Genomic DNA, 22,790 nt, shown 5'->3' on the forward strand with positions numbered 1-22,790 from the left:
TTTCACAGGGCCGGATCCAGGAAATATTTAGTGTGATAAGGGGAATATTACACATGGACCAACTCGTGTAAAGGGTAACCCAATGAAACCTTCTTTAAAAAAAAAAAAAAAAAACTAATTTGAATATATTTGGGTGGACAGGTCCCAGGTCTCCCCCCCCCCCCCCCCCCCCCGGATCCGCCTCTGTTTTACATACATGAGGAGCCGATTCCCACCCCATCTACCAGACCCACAAGCTTCCAATAATGTCTACTAGTTATATGAAATTCACTTAATTCACTTCATATTCATTCATATTTGATGTCACATATATCATTGGCCGATATGGAAACGTTCTATGGTGTTATCGATCTGGGAGAGTCAAACCTATAAGCATGACTGAGTGAACAGTACAACCGGACCAATGAGATGTGTTGTAACTGGTGCCAGGTGGAAGCCATCAGACGTCTGTCTTCTAAACACGCGGGAAAACGTTTCTACCAGCAGGCGGTGTCCATCAGACATGATGGATTCTAACACTGACCAAAGCATCCTGCTTCTCTGTAGAAGCACCAAGTGGAAGCTAATCTCGGTTGTCAGGTATAAAAGCTTTTCATTTTGTTGTTTATCGCAGAAAACATAGTAATTCAAGTATATAAAATAGTTTGATGTTCTTTATCGCAGAAAACATAGTGATTCAGGTATATAAAAGCTTTTGGTTGTTGTTTATCGCAGTAAATATAGAATTCAGGAAGTTATCAATATTTTTATTGGAAATAGTTGATGATAACTAATTTTTGTTGTAAGGTATTAAAGCTTCACTTTGCTGTTGTTTATCTTAGAAAACCGTGATCCAGTATATAAAAGCTTTTGATTTTGTTTATCGCAGAAAGCATATTCACTCAGGAAGTTATTAACTTTTATTAGACATTTTTCATAATAGCATTAGTTAATTCCTGTGGTTAGGTATTAAACTTTGATTTTGTTGTTTATCTTAGAAAGAAAGAAAGAAAGAAATGTTTTATTTAACGACGCACTCAACACATTTTATTTACGGTTATATGGCGTCAGAGATATGGTTAAGGACCACACAGATATTGAGAGAGGAAACCCGCTGTCGCCACTTCATGGGCTACTATTTTCGATTAGCAGCAAGGGATCTTTTATATGCACCATCCCACAGACAGGATAGCACATACCACGGCCTTTGATATACCAGTCGTGGTGCACTGGCTGTTGCAAGAAATAGGATATGGCCGTCAGAGACAGATGAGTTGCACGAAGATAGTAAATGTCGGCAACATTCTCCTGACATAACGTTACGGAGTGTTTGCTTATGTTGAACGCGCCAAATCCCGTCGGTCCTATATTAAAGATTTTCCTTCTTTGTTTTTTTACATCGAAAATCAAGGTCGTATCTAGTTGGGGAGGGAACCCTAGCTTTTGATTTTGTTGTTTATCGTGAAAAGCAATATTGATTCAAGAAGTTATTAATAAATTTTATAAGACATTTTTCATGATAGCATTAGCTAATTCCTGTGTCAGGGGACAATAGTTCAAAATTTTAGGTAACCGGAAATCAAGTTCACGTAAGTTTTACTTAGGTAACCGCTTGTTCGGTTACGTGAATATAGTTCTCGTAACCGATTAGTTATGCCTACCTACTCCTAAAACACTTGAACTATGGTTCTGTGTTACATTAGTGATTCAAATGTATTTAAAACAAACTAATTTTCACTTTCATGACTGATATATGGTACTTTTAATTTTAGAATGTAATCGTTCACCACGTAACCGATTGGCGGTTCTCGTTATTTTAAAGTTGCGTAACCGACATGCGAACAGAACAACGGTTCTCGTGAAATATTGTGCCCTGTTACATTTGACATGCATTAAACCTTGATTTTGTTGTTTATCTTAGAAAATACAGTGATTCAGGTATAAAAGCGTTTGAAGGTGTTGTTCATCGTAGAAAACACAGTGATTCGGGTATAAAAGCGTTTGATGGTGTTGTTCATCATAGAAAACACAGTGATTCGGGTATAAAAGCGTTTGATGGTGTTGTTCATCGTAGAAAACAGTGATTCGGGTGTAAAAGCGTTTGATGGTGTTGTTCATCGTAGAAAACAAAGTGATTCAGGTATAAAAGATTTTGATGGTGTTGTTCATCGTAGAAAACACAGTGATTCAGGTATAAAAGCGTTTGATGGTGTTGTTCATCTTAGAAAACAGTGATTCGGGTGTAAAAGCGTTTGATGGTGTTGTTCACCGTAGAAAACAAAGTGATTCAGGTATAAAAGCGTTTGATGGTGTTGTTAATCTTAGAAAACACAAGGATTCGGGTGTAAAAGCGTTTGATGATGTTGTTCATCTTAGAAAACACAGTGATTCGGGTGTAAAAGCGTTTGATGATGTTGTTCATCTTAGAAAACACAAGGATTCGGGTGTAAAAGCGTTTGATGGTGTTGTTCATCTTAGAAAACACAAGGATTCGGGTGTAAAAGCGTTTGATGGTGTTGTTCATCTTAGAAAACACAAGGATTTGGGTGTAAAAGCGTTTGATGGTGTTGTTCATCTTAAAAAACACAGTGATTCGGGTGTAAAAGCGTTTGATGGTGTTGTTCATCTTAGAAAACACAGTGATTCGGGTGTAAAAGCGTTTGATGATGTTGTTCATCGTAGAAAACAGTGATTCGGGTGTAAAAGCGTTTGATGGTGTTGTTCATCTTAGAAAACAAAGTGATTCAGGTATAAAAGCGTTTGATGGTGTTGTTCATCGTAGAAAACAAAGTGATTCAGGTATAAAAGCGTTTGATGGTGTTGTTCATCTTAGAAAACACAAGGATTCGGGTGTAAAAGCGTTTGATGGTGTTGTTCATCGTAGAAAACAAAGTGATTCAGGTATAAAAGCGTTTGATGGTGTTGTTCATCTTAGAAAACACAAGGATTCGGGTGTAAAAGCGTTTGATGGTGTTGTTCATCGTAGAAAACAAAGTGATTCAGGTATAAAAGCGTTTGATGGTGTTGTTCATCTTAGAAAACAAAGTGATTCAGGTATAAAAGCGTTTGATGGTGTTGTTCATCGTAGAAAACAAAGTGATTCAGGTATAAAAGCGTTTGATGGTGTTGTTCATCTTAGAAAACAAAGTGATTCAGGTATAAAAGCGTTTGATGGTGTTGTTCATCGTAGAAAACAAAGTGATTCAGGTATAAAAGCGTTTGATGGTGTTGTTCATCGTAGAAAACAAAGTGATTCAGGTATAAAAGCGTTTGATGGTGTTGTTCATCTTAGAAAACAAAGTGATTCAGGTATAAAGCGTTTGATGGTGTTGTTCATCGTAGAAAACAAAGTGATTCAGGTATAAAAGCGTTTGATGGTGTTGTTCATCGTAGAAAACACAGTGATTCAGGTATAAAAGCGTTTGATGGTGTTGTTCATCTTAGAAAACAAAGTGATTCAGGTATAAAAGCGTTTGATGGTGTTGTTCATCTTAGAAAACACAAGGATTCAGGTATAAAAGCGTTTGATGGTGTTGTTCATCTTAGAAAACACAGTGATTCAGGTATAAAAGCGTTTGATGGTGTTGTTCATCGTAGAAAACAAAGTGATTCAGGTATAAAAGCGTTTGATGGTGTTGTTCATCGTAGAAAACAAAGTGATTCAGGTATAAAAGCGTTTGATGGTGTTGTTCATCGTAGAAAACACAAGGATTCGGGTGTAAAAGCGTTTGATGGTGTTGTTCATCGTAGAAAACACAGTGATTCAGGTATAAAAGCGTTTGATGGTGTTGTTCATCTTAGAAAACACAAGGATTCGGGTGTAAAAGCGTTTGATGGTGTTGTTCATCGTAGAAAACAAAGTGATTCAGGTATAAAAGCGTTTGATGGTGTTGTTCATCTTAGAAAACACAAGGATTCGGGTGTAAAAGCGTTTGATGGTGTTGTTCATCGTAGAAAACACAGTGATTCAGGTATAAAAGCGTTTGATGGTGTTGTTCATCTTAGAAAACAAAGTGATTCAGGTATAAAAGCGTTTGATGGTGTTGTTCATCGTAGAAAACAGAGTGATTCAGGTATAAAAGCGTGTGATGGTGTTGTTCATCTTAGAAAACAAAGTGATTCAGGTATAAAAGCGTTTGATGGTGTTGTTCATCTTAGAAAACAAAGTGATTCAGGTATAAAAGCGTTTGATGGTGTTGTTCATCTTAGAAAACACAAGGATTCGGGTGTAAAAGCGTTTGATGATGTTGTTCATCGTAGAAAACACAGTGATTCAGGTATAAAAGCGTGTAATGATGTTGTTCATCGTAGAAAACACAGTGATTCAGGTATAAAAGCGTTTGATGGTGTTGTTCATCATAGAAAACACAGTGATTCGGGTATAAAAGCGTTTGATGGTGTTGTTCATCGTAGAAAACACAGTGATTCGGGTATAAAAGCGTTTGATGGTGTTGTTCATCGTAGAAAACAAAGTGATTCAGGTATAAAAGCGTTTGATGGTGTTGTTCATCGTAGAAAACACAGTGATTAAGGAAGTTATTAATAAATGTTATTATCATTTTTTAACGATATAACAATTATAGGTAATTGCTGTTGTCGGGTATTAAAGCTTGATTTCGCTGTTGTTCATCTTAGAAAACTTAATGATTCAGGAAGTTATTGATGTAGCTTGTTACAAACAGTTGATCGATGATAACAATAGCTAATTTCCAATATCGGGTATAAAAGATTTTGATTTCTGTAATTTATCTTTAAACAATATAGTGACTCAAGAAGTTATTGATGCAGTTTCTTAGAAATAGTTGTTCGATCATAACAAAACCTAATCTTGAGTGTCGGGTATAAAAGCTTTTGTTTCTGCAATTTATCTAAGAAAACATAGTGACTCAGGAATTTGTAATACATAATTAGTCGATGATAGCAAAAGCTAATCTCCAGTTTAGGGTATGAAAGTTTATGATTTCTGCCTTAGTTATTAATAAATTTTTATTAGAAATGATTGATGATAACTACATTCTAATCTCGAATGTCAGGCATTAATAATATTCTCAATTCTGTTATTTATGGTGTTTCAGAAAGTTATTAATATTTGTTTTATGAAATTGTTGTTGATGATAAAATCAGTCATATCCATGAAAGGCATCGTAAACTGAATAATAATTGTAAGTGTGTACGTTCTAGTCTGAAAAGGGTAGATGCTCATTTTGACTCCTAAATACACACTTCCTATGATTAATAAATCAATGTGCTCTAATGGTTTCGTTAAACAAAAACTATTGTTAAAAATACATGCATTCACTGTATTTTCTTTTTACATCGGTATATCATTTCTGTTATACGTGTATAATATATTTTCTGTTAAATGTGTGTAACATATTTTCTGTTACACGTGTGTAATATATTTTTGTTACACGTGTGTAATATATTTTCTGTTACACGTGTACAATATATTTTCTGTTACACGTGTGTAATATATTTTCTGTTACACGTGTGTAATAAAATTTTTGTTACACGTATATAATATATTTTCTGTTACACGTTTATAATATATTTTCTGTTTTACGTGTTTAATGTACGCTGGTACTTGGTTATTATTACGCAATACACATTTCAATAACTCCAGCATCCAAACATCTAATTTCCGCTTTGTCATTTCCCGAAAAAGATATAATTGATCCAAATGGTTTTATAAAATGATAAATCCATGTTGATGGTGACACGTTATATGGCAATTAACCTACGCAGGCAATGAATAAAGCGCATAGGAAGTCTTTCAGACATTTACAAACATGCACGTTTTACGGACATAAAAATTCAGAACATGTGATGACAAATTGTTTTGACAGCTACCGACTATAAAATGGGTGCTCAGTGAGAATAGATGCATACTAAATGTATTGATCTAATTGCCTATTCATGTGATTGCATAACACTGTCAATGTGAATGCAGTGAAGAGATGGAAAAAAATATACCGTACAAAGTAATTTCATTCTGATATCCGTATACCTTCAAGAACATCACCTTGGATAGAATTAAATCATTCAGTTGCTCGGGCAATTTTGATTTGGTAATACGGTTTTGTCTTTCAGACTCTATAGCGATCCCCGCCAGTGGGCCCATAGGGCTATTTCTCGTTCCAGCCAGTGCTCCGCAGCTGGTATATCAAAGGCCGTGGTATGTGCTATCCTGTCTGTGAGGTGCTGCATATAAAATATCCCTTGCTACTAATCGAAAAATGTAGCGGGTTTCCTCTCTAAGACTATTTGTCAAAATTACCAAATGTTTGACATTTAATAGCTGATGATTAATAAATCAATGCGCTCTAGTGGTGTTGTCAAACAAAACAAACTTTTGTCATAGAGGCGACATCGGATACCACAGTCTTTGTTATACAAGTTGTGGAGCGCTGGTTGAAACGAGAATTAACGCAACCTGTTCACCAAGAGGGATCGTTCCTACAACTCTCCGCACCTCTAGCGGGTGTTCAGTATATGAGTTACAGTCCTGCTCACATGCTTTGTTATATTTCTTATATCTAAAGGAAAGTTCTATGAGGTAAACACCTTTTGGCTCTGGGTGCTCTACGGGTCATGCTATTTCGGAACTGTTTTGAAATCTTAATACTCTGGGGCGTCAGCGGTGGTAATTTACAATGCTCTGTTTACTCTTCTCTTATATATTTAATATGGTATATAGTTCTCAGTGAAGGCTTGGAGGAGACCAGGGCCGTATCGAGCGGTAGGGGGTGTCCGCAATCGTGAAAAAAAAGAAGAAAAAAAAGGTGCCCATTCTTTTGTCTAGTTGAAGAAGATATTATATTATTATACACTTTTTCTTTTTACCCCCAACACACCCGATCCCGCCACCCACCCCACCACTTTAAAACTGATCCTCTTACATACAGTTAATTATTGCATATATAATCATGGAATTCCTCGTTCCAACCAGTGCACCACAGCTGGACAGAGGTTGTGGTATGTGTTTTCCTGTCTGTGGGAAAGTGTATGTAACAGATCCGTTTCTGCATTAGAAAAAAATGTAGCGGATTTCCTCTGATGACTACGAGTTAGAATTACCAAATGTTTGACATCCAATAGCCGATGATTAATTAATCGATGTGCTCCAGTGGTGTCGTTAAACAAAACACACTTTAACTTATTTGTATTTTTGCACAGTTCTTTATACTGTTTTTGTTTAAACCTTGAATGTTTATATTGATGTTGATCATCACTTTATTTATTTGCATTACCATAGTTTCCCCCAATAGCCGATGTATTTTTCGTGCTGGGGTGTCGTTAAACATTCATTCATTCATTCATTCATTCATTCATTCATAGTATTCGGTCATAATACTGCTTATGTATTCAAAGTAAAGGTTATTTTGTTTAACCACGCCACTAGAGCATATTAATTAATCATCGGGTGCTGGATGTCAAACATTTGGTAACAACGAAACGTAGTCTTCCAGAAACCCACTACCAGGGCCGTAGCTAGCTGGGGTGGGGGTGGGGAAACACTATAGAAACTTAAAGAAATTTCTCTTCTTAACCGTTTAAGGAGTTTTAGACTATGAACTACTTAGTTGCCCCCCCCCCCCCCCAACAAAAAATCCTAGCCACGGTCCTGACTAGATATTCGATTGGAAGGTATATTGTATATGCACTTTCCCACAAGCAGGACAGAACATTCCACGTCCTTTGATATGTAAGTTGTGGGAAACTGTTATGTAATTTTATTAACGTGCCTCTATTCAAATATGGAAACTGTTTGTAGGTTTATATGAAGGCACTATATGATACACGTAAGAGGTCGAAGTAGAATAACGCAAATTGAAGCAGACCAACAAAATAACAATAATCATAATAATCAGTGGCGGATTCAGAAAATCCGGGGGGGGGGGGGCAATTTAACCTGTCGCAAACTTTAGTGGGAGGTCGAGCCCTTGGGGGGCCCCCTTAGATCCGCCACTGTAGTAGTAGTAGTAGTAGTAGTAGTAGTAGTAGTAGTAGTAGTAGTAGCAGCAGCAGTATTGTAGTAGTAGTAGTACTAGTAGTAGTAGCAGCAATAATAATAATTATTATTATTTTTAAAATAATAATAATAAAAATGAAACAAAATTCAATAAATAACCCACTCAGAAACAATAACAAATTATGGGACCACAATCTCAGACGGTCTGCGTTATGCTAGGTTAAGAATGTCAACTGTCACGATGAAGTTGACCAACTCGACGGTTGCGTTGTAATTTCCCCAACTCCCGACTTACGACTGGTGCGCTCAGATTAACAACTAATCGGTCGTAGGAGTTGTATACCATGAGAATCGAGTTGTAAGAGCGCCCAGACTAGATAACGGGACAGTCGAAGAAGTCGTGAGAGCAGAAAGTTGGTCAACTTTGTGCTGGCATTTGGTAGTCTTAAGCTAGCATTAGTCTGTTCCGTTTGCGACTGTGTTGCCATAAAATTGTCCATCAGTCTGCGTTGATCTGCGTCGGTCGCCGACGTGCTACATATTGTATGAAAACCATCTTTTAGTGGTCTCTCTCGGGAGACTGCCGCAAACAATGATCGTCCGATAGGAAATCATAACAGTGTTGATATTAACGATTGACTTGTTTCTGTTTAATGTGGAAGTAGCATGCTGCTATAATGTTTTGGAATTTTCTGGGTTAATTGCACCTACATGTTTCAAAGGTTCATGCAGTAAAAATAAATCGACTTTTTTTACTTTACAAACTATATTGCTGGCGGAAGCATTTGCTCAATGTTGTGTTGTACCCAGTGCGTAATCATTCTTGAAGTTGGTATTTAAAGGTTTATAGATGGATATTCGGATATTGTGCCAACAGTGGAATAATGGAGTGGATTATTGTGGGGGCTTTTTTGTGTGGATGGCATGCAACAGTGTTGTATAGAATGCTATGTAAGTCTAAAATATTTATTCAATTTATACTATTTCAGTATATGTCAATGTATAATCATTTTAAAATTACGTCCATGCTTAATAATTTTCAGTCTATATTCGTGATTAATAATTTTCAGTCTGTATTCGTGATTAATAATTTTCAGTCTATATTCGTGATTACTTATTTTTAGTCTTCATCCGTGATTAATAATTTTCAGTCTACATTCGTCATTAATAATTTTCAGTATACATTCATAATTAATCATTTTCAGTCTACATTCGTCATTAATAATTTTCAGTCTTCATTCATAGTTAATCATTTTCAGTTTACATTCGTCGTTAATCATTTTCAATCTACATTTGTGATTAATCATTTTCAGTCTACATTCATAATTAATCATTTTTAGTCTACATTATTGATGTGATTAATCATTTTCACTAATCTACGTTCGTGCTTAATTATTTCAATCTTCAATCGTGGTTAGTAATTTTCAGGTTGTGTACATGTGTAATTATTTCCAGTCTTTGTTCTCGTTTAATCATTTCAGTTTACATATAAATTATCTATTGAGAAAATACTAAAGTAGTAAAAACAAATTACGTCTATGTTTAATGCTTTTCCAGTCAAAGGAGTCATGTTTAATTATTCTTGAATACAAACATGCATGGTTAATGCATTTCAAACATTAATGTTTTTTAATTATTTGTGTACTTTCATGGTGTTTCAATCAAAGCATACTCCTTTAATGATTTTTCAATATAAACCTTCATGGTCAATGCATTTGAATCATGAATGTTTTTCAATCGTTAGTGTACATGTTTAATGATTTTTCAATCAAAGCATACTCGTTTAATGATTTTCAATAGAAACCTTCATGGTTAAAGAATTTCAATCGCAACATTCACGTTTAATGATTTATCAATGTTGTTGTTTTTGTTTTTGGGGTTTTTTTTGCCTGCGTTAGTGTTTTTAGTTCTATGTATTCCATGAGTCTATCGGTTACTCAGAATTGTGCGGCGCCGATTGATTTTTGTTTCCAACTCACGGCTATGAATCACCATTAATTGCTCCACACCTAATACCGGAAGATTAAACAGCGTGTTGGTGTGTCAACAATGTGTTGGAGTGTCATTAATAACATTCCTTTCTTCATAAGATAAACATTAGAAGAGCTCAGTTGTAGAGCGCTCGCCTGAGGTGCGGTGGGTCGCAGGATCGATCGCCCTTGATGGACTAGGTTTTCTGCCGTTCCAACTAGTGTTTTACGACTGGTATGTACTGTGCTGGCTGTGAGAAATGTGCATATAAAATATCAGTTCGTTGTTCAGTTCGATGTAGCCCTCTCTCTCTCTCTCTCTCTCTCTCTCTCTCTCTCTCTCTCTCTCTCTCTCTCTCTCTCTCTCTCTCTCTCTCTGTGTCTTTCTCTTATTCTCTTTTTCTCACGATCTATCCACTTCCCTCTCCTTCTCTTCTTCTCTTTCTCTTCTTCTTCTCTCCCTCTCTCTTTCTTTCACTCTCTCCTTTCTTTCTCATTCTCTCCCTCTTGATTTCTCTCTCCCTCTATATCTTTTTCCCTCTTTCTTCCTTCTTTCTATCTCTCTGTTTCTTTCTCTCTCCGTTTTTGGATCAAGAGTCGAAGTAACCATATTACACACCAAATAGCCGTAATTTAAAATGTCCCGATGTATCGTTATATATATATATTTTAAAACACTCGGAATTTACAGCCGAGTTCAAATGTCCAAACGTTGAAACTACATGCACTTATTTTTACGATTATCTATACATTTTGAAGAATAGGGACGTATTTTTCTATGGTGATGCTTTGAGTTCATTCTAAATTACCTTGAAATAGATAATGTTGGCATGCCAGTCGCTTAATAGGTTGATAACGAGTCTCGGAGCTGTTACCAAGTGTTGGTTTTCTTATCTCTAGATTAGTACCATTTCTTGGCTTTTAGGTGCGTGGTCATTGACCTAGCTTAAACTAGCCGTATAATGCCTGTCTATACCAATGGTAATATTCAGTTAAAGGGACATACCCTAGATTTTAAACACTAAGGCATGTTTTACTATTAGAGCCGTTTTTAACAACTGAAATCATATCTAACTTAGATTTTATTGTTTAGATTATCCATTTCCGTACATGCGAAGTGTTTTTGATCACCCTAGTGTTTTTAATATCACAAAATGCATTTGTCATATGTTTAACAACGCACGTGCGTCTGAGAAGTAACAGCTATGGAGTCCAGTTTTAATCTATTTTTAGAGAGTATTTCACCATTTCAAAGTCACAGACTCATGTTTCACTCAATTGTAACTTTATCCAAATGAGTTACAGGTTTGTAGATTAACTAAACTTAGTGTGCATTTTCGTGGGCTGAAAGTAGGGTATGTCCCTTTAATGTTCATGCACGCTACCCTGGGTACATATAACCCAGTTGCCTATGCTATCTTATCGGGACGAAGGTTAATGGGGTTTTGTCAGAGAAGAAACCCGCTGTCTCAGCACGAGCTATACATAATATTAATAATCAGTTGGGAATCTTTTTGTATGCAATTTCGCATAAACAGGATAATAGTTGCCCCAGGCTTTGATATACCAGTCGTGGAGCAGTGGTAATGTCCATGGTCATATGTTTTCAGATGATATCCCGTCCAAATCACAATGGCTTGTAGGAAAGAATTTATATATTATTTATTACATACGCACACACGCACGCACATACACACATACCTTTTTTATTTACAGTTTTATTAGTATAGTCTACGACCTTGTATATTCAGATTCTTCTTTATTTTCCTCCACCCTAATTATTTTAGGTTTAGTACGGTCCTCTATTTATCTACGCATCTGCCATTATGTTGGTTAAAACCCCCCACATCTTTCTTATTTAAATTAAAATATAAAATTTGTTATTTGATTTTATTACTTTCAAATCTCTGTAATAACGGCTTTCTTTAATGAAACTGAAATTGCGTATATGTGTACAGACATATGTATGGACTAATGGGTTGCGGATCCTATACTTTTGGCGCCAACATCGACGACCGGTTCTTTCAAACATGACTGGCCATGGGTTCTTGCGAAACCTGTTTGCCAGATGAGATGGAGACTAAGACTGAATGGACATTATAGATTTCCGCCGCTGTTAAAACAATTCATTAGCTAGTCTAACCCATATCCATAGTAATATTGTGTATTTATTTTTGTTTTTAACTGTAACAATAGGTTTACATTTTAAAAACGATTTCAGTCTTATATATATACATATAATGACCACGTAGTTAAAGGTACATTCCTGAATTTGCTGTAATTTTTAAGATGTTATCGACTAACAGAGACCTTTTAACGATTGTAATTGCATATCAAATATATTTGTCTGCATAAAATATTAGTGGCTGTATATTAAATGTGTTTCTGATCGTTCTAATATTAGTACTAGGTTAAATTTTATTTTATTTCCTAAAATATCTTGTTTCGTACGTACGAAATTATTTGAAGACAAAATCCAGTTTGGCCGTCTTACAAATATTAAGACGACCAGAAACACATTGAACATACAGGCACTAATATTCTAAACAGGAAAATATATTTAATATGCAAGTTTAATTGTAGAAATATTTTATTAGTCAGAAACATCTTACAATGCAGCAAACACAGTAATGTTGCTTTAACAAGTGAGTATATGAAATATCTATTGAAGAATCAAATATCTATATGTGACGGAACATGCTGTTAATTTTGTTTTCGCCTGTGGCGATATTAATTGTTTTAGAGAGCCGTGTGCAGTTCCATTATGCACTTAAGCCCAGGTGGGTACCTTGTTACGTAATACCTCTGCGCGACGGTCGTCGAGCTGTACTTTCTAATACACACCCAGCCCAGGTGCGGAGGCCAAGTGGCCAGTAGTTACGTAATACCTCCGCGCAACCATGGAATCTATAGCGAACTGGCGACAGTAAGTCTGACCATGTAAGAAAAAATACCGCTTGGTCGCTGTGGAACCATACACATCATAAGATTCGGTTCCGCGTCCTGTCTCCGGACCAGTCTGGAATTTTATAATAAATAGCTAGGGTTTAGATATATCGAAAGAAACATATTGGAAGGCGTCCAGGGGGAACGTTAGTCCGTTTGGACTTGGTAATTATATATATTTTCTGCTCTGTTGTATAACCTTGATGTGATTGATGTGACTTTAAATATTTTAATACTGTATTATACCAATATTATTTAGATGGTGCTGCCGGTCATCTGACGCAGTATACTGTAGGCTCACCGTTCTGATATATATATATATATATCTATATATATATATATATATATATATATATATATATATATATATATATATATATATATATATATATAAAGCTTAGCCAGTCATCCTAGAGGACCTAGGTAAACTGTAGGTTATTGTCTTTATTGTGATAGGTACCAGTATTAATTCTGTATTACAAGGTTATTGAATGAGTAGTTAGGGTTAATTAAAAATTAACCAGTTAGGAATAGTGTTGTAATTCCTTTATTAATTAAGTTCCCCATGAAGCGTTTCTCCATTATCACACGTGTGTGTGTTAGCGTTTCTCGATTATCACACGTGTGGGTGTTGTGTCACGGTGAAGTGATTAGCATATTGTGTAAACTAGACACCTAGAGATTAACTAATTAAGTGATCAGTTCTGGGTTGTTATTATTTGTTGTTGTTAATTAACTACTGCGGCAGTACATTTGTCAGCGTAGGTTAATACAGATTCCAAAGTATATTGTGTTTTTTGTTGTGTTTTCTAGTGAACTAAACGTGCTATAATAATATATACTTTATATAAGATCTTATCTCTGATCATACCTAGACGAGCCAGCGGGTATAACTGCCTGTTACAGAGAGATCTAATAGATATACAGTTAGGAGAGATATTTGGACAATCGTGTTTCATTCAGTTACGGGTATTATAGGATTCCCGTGACACTATATTTTAAAGGTGCTATATCATAGTTACAAATGCTTTTTTTTCGCTATTTATACATTTATTTGTAATCAATAATTATAAATTAATCGATACAAGCATAATAATTGCATAAATAACTCATGAATATCGAAATTGTAACGTGCTTATACGCCATGTAAACAGGGTCACATTCAGTACGAAAGTGTAACGTGCTTATACGCCATGTAAACAGGGTCGCGTTCAGTACGAGTTATATTCCTATATTATCACATCGTAAAACAAAACAAAAATCTTATGAAATCGGCGAATCCACAAAATTTGTCAAGATGACTGGATATGGCCGTCAGGAAGGAAATGTTTTATTTAACGACGCACTCAACACATTTTATTTACGGTTATATGGCGTCGGACATATGGTTAAGGACCACACAGGTATTGAGAGAGGAAACCCGCTGTCGCCACTTCATGGGCTACTCTTTTCGATTAGCAGCAAGGGATCTTTTATATGCACCATCCCACAGACAGGATAGCACATACCACGGCCTTTGATATACCAGTCGTGGTGCACTGGCTGGAGCAAGAAATAGGATATGGCCATCAGAGACAGATGAGTTGCACGAAGATAGTAAATGTCGGCAACATTTCTGACATAACGTTACGGAGTGTTTGCTTATGTTGAACGCGCCAAATCCCGTCGGTCCTATATTAAAGATTTTCCTTCTTTTTTTTTTACATCGAAAATCAAGGCCGTATCTAGTTGGGGAGGGAACCCTATCCCAACCTGAAAAGATGTTCTTTTAAGTTTAAAAGTGCCCCTCCCTTTTTTTTTCTTCTTTTTTTTTGGTCAGCTTGGAAATTTGTTTTAATTCTACAGTGCCATGAGTCGTATTTTAGAGCTCCCCCACCCCTACTCAATTATGTTTTGCATGATTGAGTTACTATCTTACTTGCGTGAACTTCTGCAACAGTATAACCGTACACTTCACCAGAAATCACGTTGGTACAAGAATGGTAATTGTGCCAATAGCACAAGTGATTTTTCTACAACGAAAGTAATCACTGTTTACATTCTTTGATAAACACCTTGCCAGAGCCGGTTTATCCTAGTAGCACATGTAGAACGTGCTACGGGCTCCGCGCTTCAGGGGACCCCGCGGTGATGTGTACATTTCTTTTCCCCAGGTTATTTTTCTCCTCTCCCCGAGGGGGTTGCAAAATATATATCCTGGGAAGGAGGGCCCGCAGTTATTTGTGCTACAGGCCCCACGGATCCTTAAACCGGCTCTGCACCTTGCCATATTTATGTAATAAAGGTGATAAAATGCGTTTCTCTGGGCAGTTGTTGCCAATACTTGACGTACTTCAGACGTCTTATTCGGGCACGTGGACTAGACTGGCTCGCTCACACAGTACAGAAAGGGAGGGTGTGGGCGTATTGCACTAGCACAACTGACAAACACGTGTGTAATAATACCTATAATACACGATACCAGACGCGGCAGAACAAGTGTTTGAATAGAATATAATAGATGTTTAACGACACACCAGCATGAAAAATATATCGGCTATTGGGTGTCAAATGCAAATACAAAAATAATGGGATGATAAACATCAGTATAAAAATTCATCAAGAGTCATAGCAAGGCTTTGAAGTCAATAACAGGAGTCGATAACCATATAGACTGTTAAATAAACATTAATTACGGTACATTATAAATAAGCTATAAAATTAGTTTAATTCTAAAAATGTCTTAAATTATAACAAATGTAACGAAACTGGCAACTGAAAATTCAAAAGCGTACAAATGACCATTTAAGTGCTTAGGTTGGGATCGAATCCGGATTGTCTTTTTCCGTCCCAACCAGTGCTCCACAACAGGTATATTAAAAGGCCGTGGAAATAGAAAAATAGAATGTAAGTGGGTTCTCCATAAAGACTACGTATCAGAATTACCAACGGTTTGACATCCAACAGCTGATGATTAATAAAGCAATTTGCTCTAGTGGTGTCGTTAATCAAAACAAAATATTTGTCTAATTGGAGAAGACCCTGTGTTATTATTAAAGGTTTGTCTAGTTAACTACACCAGTAGAACACATTAGTTAATCGATCTGTCCCGAGTCAGACCCCCGATCCTATCGGAGGCCGGACTCGGTATAGGCGTGTTCGAAACCCTAGTGGTATATGGACACGTTAAACACGTTACTAAGCTAAGTTAATCGATCATCGGCTGTCAAACATTTGATAATTCTGACAAGTAGTCGGAGGAATCTGAATGACAAAACAGTTATTCACAATCAATACCGTATCTCTACACAATGCAGAGTCGAATGGACATTTGACAAAATAGTGACTTATTCCAAGGAGGACAGAGCTCTTTTGAATAAATATAGCTGTGATAACATGCACTTATGAATCACTGTCAAAACAGTGGTGATGTCAGGTGTTCGCGAAAGATGAGCCTATCCTGCCCCACCGGTGGCACCCGTTATGAGTACTGCCACCACAGCTGTTAAGTCTGTCTTTTCATCTAAAACGATAAAAGAATGTAAGAATTTCATCAAAAAGATGAAAACGTATGCACAAGTTGAAAATATGGAATTATAGCATCAGCCAGCATTTTGGTTAGTGATGCATCATATTTAGTATAGATATAGCTTCCAAATATCTACCATAAAACTTGATATGGCGTTGCTTGAAATCTGCATACAATGAATATGGCCTTAGCAGTTGTGATATGTAGATTAGATTAGATTAGATGTTTAACGACACCCCAACACGAAAAATACATCGACTACTGGGTGTCACACTATGGTATATGCAAACAGTAAGTGATGATCAACATAAATAAAAATATATATACGTATAATAGACTAGAATAGAATAGATGTTTAACGACACCCTAACACGAAAAATACATCGACTACTGGGTGTCAAACTGATGGGTGTCAAAGTGATAATCAACATAAATAAAAATATATATATAATAGAATAGAATAGATGTTTAACGACACCCCAGCACAAACAATAAAGCTAGAAACCTGCTGCATTTGTTCATTAGCAGAAAGGAGATCCATTCTCTTTGAGAATGGCCAATACAGCACAAATTGAAATTTTGAGTAGAAGTCAGTATCTATCTGTGATATTTGTATTTTTGCACAGTTCTTTACACTGTTTTTATTTAAATCTTGAATTTTTATATTGATGTTGATCATCACCTTATTTGTTTGCATTACCATAGTTTGACACCCAATAGCCGATGTATTTTTCGTGCTGGGATGTCGTTAAACATTCATTCATTCATTCATTTCCTTTATATGCATCTTTTTCCACAGACAGAACAGTATATACCAGACGCGGTGGCACCGGCTGTGAGGATAAAAACAAAAGCCTACCAGAGATTAGATCGACTGAGGGCATTCGACCCTACGATTAAAGCACCTCAGGCGAGCGTTCTGCCGACTGAGCTAGATCCCTAATTCTTTTCTCATTTTTATTATTTTATATATAACCCATTCTCTTGGACAGACAGCCCAGATGGCTGAGGTGTGTGCCAGGACAGCGTGCTTGAACCGTAGTTCGGTATAAGCACGAAAATAAATTGAAATGAAATGAAATAATGTAAATTTGGGATTAAAATGTTTCGTTATCTCGACCATGTGTAATATGTTTAGGAAGAACCGTGTGTAAACAACTTTTAAACAAAAGTTGGTAGTTTGATGATCATGTTTACAAGTACATTTTACGAAGGCCTCGTATTAGGCCGAGAACTCTGACTGTAAGCGAGCTAGACGGACATTTGGACATAAATACGCTTTCATTACAGCGTATTTATGTCCAAATGTCCGTCTAGCTCTCTTACAGTCAGAGTACTCGGGCTAGCCTCATATGTGCTTTTGCTGTATTTTATATGCAGACGACTATTAATTAATAATTTACTATTAATAATGTGTATAAATAGATTTATACTGCGGTATAAACTGAATCAGCCTTTATTCCAAATCAATGTTAGATGTTTCTGAATAGTCGAGATTCTTGGAGGCAGGTTTCTGGGTACATAGATGGCTTATTAGTGTAACAATGTGAGGCAATATGGAACTAATATACAGCTGTCAGTCCAGACATTTATATAGGTTCGGTTCATAAACAACATTGATTTGCAATAACATGAACTTTTGACTTTTGCAGCTACGATATGTCATTGAAGGTTCATAAGTATTCAACAAACGAGTTACATTTAGATATTGGATTCGGTGCATGTTTATTATTCACAACATGCTTCACCATATGCATATATGACTAGGTTGCATGGTACCAAAGAAGAGCGTTCCGTGTCAAAGTTCGAGGTGTACCGTCAAATATTTACGGAGTAAAAATAGCTGTGGATGTGATTGGTAATAATATGTGACGTTGATTATTTAAGCATATACTATTATCCATTGACAATAAATAAATAAATAAATACACTTTTATTTCTTATACAGTTGTTATGCAGTATATGCCAGAGGATGAAACTAATGCAGGGTACCCCCAAAAATAGAACTGCAATATTCAGCAAGAATGACGGCTGCTAATAAAAACAATAATTAAATATCATGTCACACATACCCCCCCCCCCCCCCACCACCACCACCACCACCACCACCACCATTTTCTTGCAGGTAGATTAGATATGGGGTGCCACACTTTTTATTGCTGTATTTCCTGGATGTGTTGATACGCTGCTTATGTTAGTTTTATTAGTAAAGTTAACATTATCGGCGATGGGAATTGATTTGGTCTATTAGCACCTATAGGGGACCAGTATTTATAGCTAGGTGGTTAGAACGCTTTTTCTTCTTCTTCTTCTTTTTTTTTTTTTTTTTTTTTGTACGTACGAAATTATTATGAGGTACCGGGCTCGGTGGTGTCGTGGTTAACCCATCGGACATAAGGCTGATAGGTACCGGTTTCGCATTCCGGTACCGGCTCCCACCAAAGCGATTTTTAACGACTAACTAACAACTAACCCACTGTCCTGGACAGACGGCCCAGATAACAGAGTTCTGTGCCGAGGACAGTGTGTTTGAACCTTAATTCAATATAAGCACGAAAATAAATTGAAATGAAATACTGGGAGGTAAAATGCGGTTTGGGCTACCACGACAAACATTTTCTTTATACAGACACTTATATATTCTAAACAAGAAAATGTATTTAAATTGTAATTTTTGTAATCAAAAAGACCTTGTTGGCCGGAAACATCTTACAGTAGCAGCAAACTCAGGACTGTTCTTATAATCTAAAGTTAAAGTGTGTTTTGTTTAACGACACCCTAGAGCACATTGATTTATTAATCATCGGCTATTAGATGTCAAACATTTGACAATTTTGACATATAGTCTTACAGAGGAAACATGTTACAATTTTCCATTAGTAGCAAGGGATCTTTCATATGCTCCAACCAACATATAGGAGAGCAAATATCACGGTCTTTGATATACCAATCGTGGTGCACTGGCTGGAACGAGAAATTGCCAAATGGGTCCAAAGACGGGGATCGATCCCAGACGGACCGCGCATCAGGCCAACGCTTTACCACAGGACTACGTCCCGCCCCCTTTAATCTATATAGACTATGGTAGAAGACGTTAAATAGCAATATAATACTGCTACTCTTATTGTTGATCGTACACAGATTTTCTAGGGAGGGAGTGCAGCTTAAGGAATGGACATCTCAGTATTCTAAAGTGCACAAACATGTATTATCACTATGTTCATCCGTTAAACACTGAATTGTCGGTTGCATTTCGGAGTTCTCAACACAGTCTCCAAGGATTATTGCCTTTTAACGCTATAGCAATGAATATATTTGCGAATATTCTAGAGTTTGCTTTTCGTTTTGCTTTCTTTTCATTTGATTTCAAATAACACGTTATTCTCTCTGTTTCAGATACTTGTTCAAGTGATGAGGAGTGGAAATAAACTAATTACCGGCGATGAAACTACTGAAATGCGTAACTACTTTACATGATAAAAAATTATAGATACGAGTTTGTTTGTGCAAAACACGCTTGAGATATGTTGTACACACAAAATAAAGTGTTCAAATATTTCGGATGAATTCTTAGAAATCGGAAATGAATGAAGTGTCATCTTACGTTGACTAAAACAAAACATCTAGTATTTGTGTCTGCGGAATACGTATTAACGAATTGTTGTACACAAACAAAAAACGTTTTAAAATACATTCACACGAATTATCAGGAAACTTGAAATGAATGAAACCTATCGAAATTCAGAAAGTGCGAGTATAAATACATCTGGCTTCGAAGACATTCCAACTCCTGACGAAAACCCACGACTGATCAACGGAATAGTGCTGGTGTTTGTCGCCTTGGTGGGAATTACGGGAAACAGTCTAGTTCTGTACGTCCAGCACTTCAAATGTAAACGGACGACATTTTCATTGTTCGTCAAGTGGCTGGCCTGCCTGGATCTGTTCAACTGTCTAACCACCATACCGCTGGACATCACAATCAAGACGGTTCCAGACCTGATCAGTATCAACATGGTCGCCGCGTGTAAGATATCCCACTACAGCGCCTACGCCACCAGCATGTCTTCTGGCATGATCCTTTTCTTCATCGCCGTCCAGCGGTACAAAAAGGTGTGTCGACCTTTCAAAGATGCCATCAACATTGGTACCGCAAGAATCCTCTGTCTCGTGGCAATTGCCGTGGGAGCAGGGATCAGTTCTCTGACGATATTCGTGTCTGGACCCGAAGCCGTTGAAGTGGTGCACGGAAACGGAACTTTTAGAACTATCGTCTGCCGAGCAGACGAGAAGACGAAAGGCTCTCCTATGGCTGTGGCGTTCACGGTGATTCTGTACGCGGCATTCAGTGCAGTGCTGTTGAGCGTCGTCGTTCTGTATTGTCAGTTACGAAGTAGACTTCTGCTGCAGGTCAAGATCAGGCAGGATTATCAAGAGGTTGCCGCGAAAACCTGCGGGCAACCAACCTCGCCGATGTGTGATCACGTGACCAAAATATTCTTCATCGTGACGCTGGTGTTCATCTTCAGTTACATTCCACATCTGATCGAATATGCCGTGTTCGTCGGGACAAAACACACGCGATCCGTGTACGGAACAACTGAAAGAATATTGTTGGATTTTGCTTACAATTCACCGTACATCAATAATATTGCTAATCCAATCATTTATAGCTTTCTGTCGACGGAATTCAAGGAAAATTGTAAAGAGCTGTTTTCGTTTAGAAAAACTAATATTTGAACATTTAGATATGTGTTGATTTGGTTAGATTAAGTGTTGAAATAGCTAAACGGTTCATACGTTTACATCTACACATGTTAAAATACGGTACATGCGACCATCGAACACCTTCCTAAGTGGGCACAGTAAAAGCTAACGGCCGGGAATAGTAGGAGTGAAACACGAATAATCACAAGCATTGGACTCATTCCAGATAGCAGCATTTTGTGCAAGATAGCAGCATTTTGTAGAAGACCTGGACCCATATTCACAAAAAGGTGTAAATTTACGTCTACGACTAGCACTTACGTCTGTCGTAGATTTACGTTTACGTGCAACAAGCACCTTATTCTCAAAGACGGTCGTAAATGTAAACGTAACTTAGTTGGACGTAAATCTACGATTGCAACTCTCACCGGAGAAAACAAACAAAAAAACATTAGAAACGATGGCTTCCGGGTAAATAACAAATGCGCAAATGCTTGAAACGCAATTTTCTTTGTCATCTGCTAACAAAAACACGGTGAACCATGGCATTTTGGTATTGGTGTGGATCCGCGTTTTGGTACAAACTTTAGGACATTCTTAAAAAGGAAAAGATAACTCAGGAGAAATTGGCCGAGTCGAAAACATTCGTTCGATCACCAACAAAAATGTTAAATCCGTGGGCGTTCGCCATCGCAAACTGCTTCAATTATTAAAAATGCTGCCAGTTTCCGTAAATAATAGTAAATAACGGCGATCGTGCTTGATTTATTATATGTACACACTTACGTGCAGCGTTAGTTGTAACCGGAGGCACTCTTATATTTACGTCCAACTTTACACGTAACTTACGTTTTCTTTGTTTCGTGAATAGCTCTTCAGTCGTAGATTTACGTTTACGTGTAAACCTAGGCTTACGATATTTTGTGAATATGGGTCCAGGTTGGTCGTGTTGTTAAATGTCATGCGAATCGACGCAGTGAGTTCGAATTCTGCCAGTGGACACTTAGTGTTTCTAAATATTACGTTGGCCAAGAGTTGATTTTGATGAGAACGGGCATTGTGGCACAAGTGTTGGTTCATTCATCAAAGACAAATTGCTGATAGTCAACAGCAGTGACAAACCATCAGTGAACTAACATGGAATTCCATAATAAAAGGACAGTGGGTCAACAATGAAGCCACCGATGGTACACCACTAACCCACTAACCCAACTGTGGTTGGAGAGATAAGGACTGGGATGTACAGTGGGTTGGCAAAGGAAATGGAAATATAGGAACTGCTGACAGAGAAGGTAGAATAAAGGATGGGAATTAAAAGAGAACTCATAAAGATGGACTAGATTTATTTTTATTTGTTTTTAATTTTTAAATTATGTGTAATGTTGCGGTACGAAGAACAATTAAACAGGCAAAATTGACAAAGAAGCGTCTTACTGATCCCTTGTTAATAATTTAATAAAACATTACCTATAATAAATTGATGCTGTTAGTATTTGTTTATGATGTTGGATGGATCAGGAGTGACTTTAATGGAAGTCTGGTCAGGTAATTAAGACACATTTTATGAGATCAAAATGTGAAAAGGTTAATGTGGGTTTAGACCACTAATCTATTTAAACGTTTCAGAAACGTTTTCATCTTTTCATTCAGTTTGAACCTCGATGAGTCTAACGACTTTGTCCAGGGTCCCCCAAAGCGTAAGGTCACT

The 22,790-nt window shown here is 36.9% G+C and overlaps 1 protein-coding gene across 1 annotated transcript; it reads left to right on the forward strand.

Moving 5' to 3' along the window:
• Positions 1 to 464: 464 nt before the first annotated feature.
• On the forward strand, positions 465 to 21,735 carry LOC121378278 (orexin receptor type 2-like). The gene is made up of 2 exons (XM_041506370.1): positions 465 to 579; positions 19,772 to 21,735. The coding sequence occupies exon 2, from the start codon at positions 20,096 to 20,098 to the stop codon at positions 21,113 to 21,115; it is 1,020 nt and encodes a 339-aa protein (XP_041362304.1). The 5' UTR covers positions 465 to 579; positions 19,772 to 20,095; the 3' UTR covers positions 21,116 to 21,735.
• Positions 21,736 to 22,790: the final 1,055 nt, after the last annotated feature.

Source organism: Gigantopelta aegis, chromosome 8, assembly GCF_016097555.1.
Source record: "Gigantopelta aegis isolate Gae_Host chromosome 8, Gae_host_genome, whole genome shotgun sequence".
Lineage (NCBI taxonomy): Eukaryota > Metazoa > Mollusca > Gastropoda > Neomphalida > Peltospiridae > Gigantopelta > Gigantopelta aegis.

Excerpts from the sequence above, each read along its gene's own strand:
- LOC121378278 (XM_041506370.1), top strand. The coding sequence starts at position 20,096 with ATGAATGAAACCTATCGAAATTCAGAAAGTGCGAGTATAAATACATCT.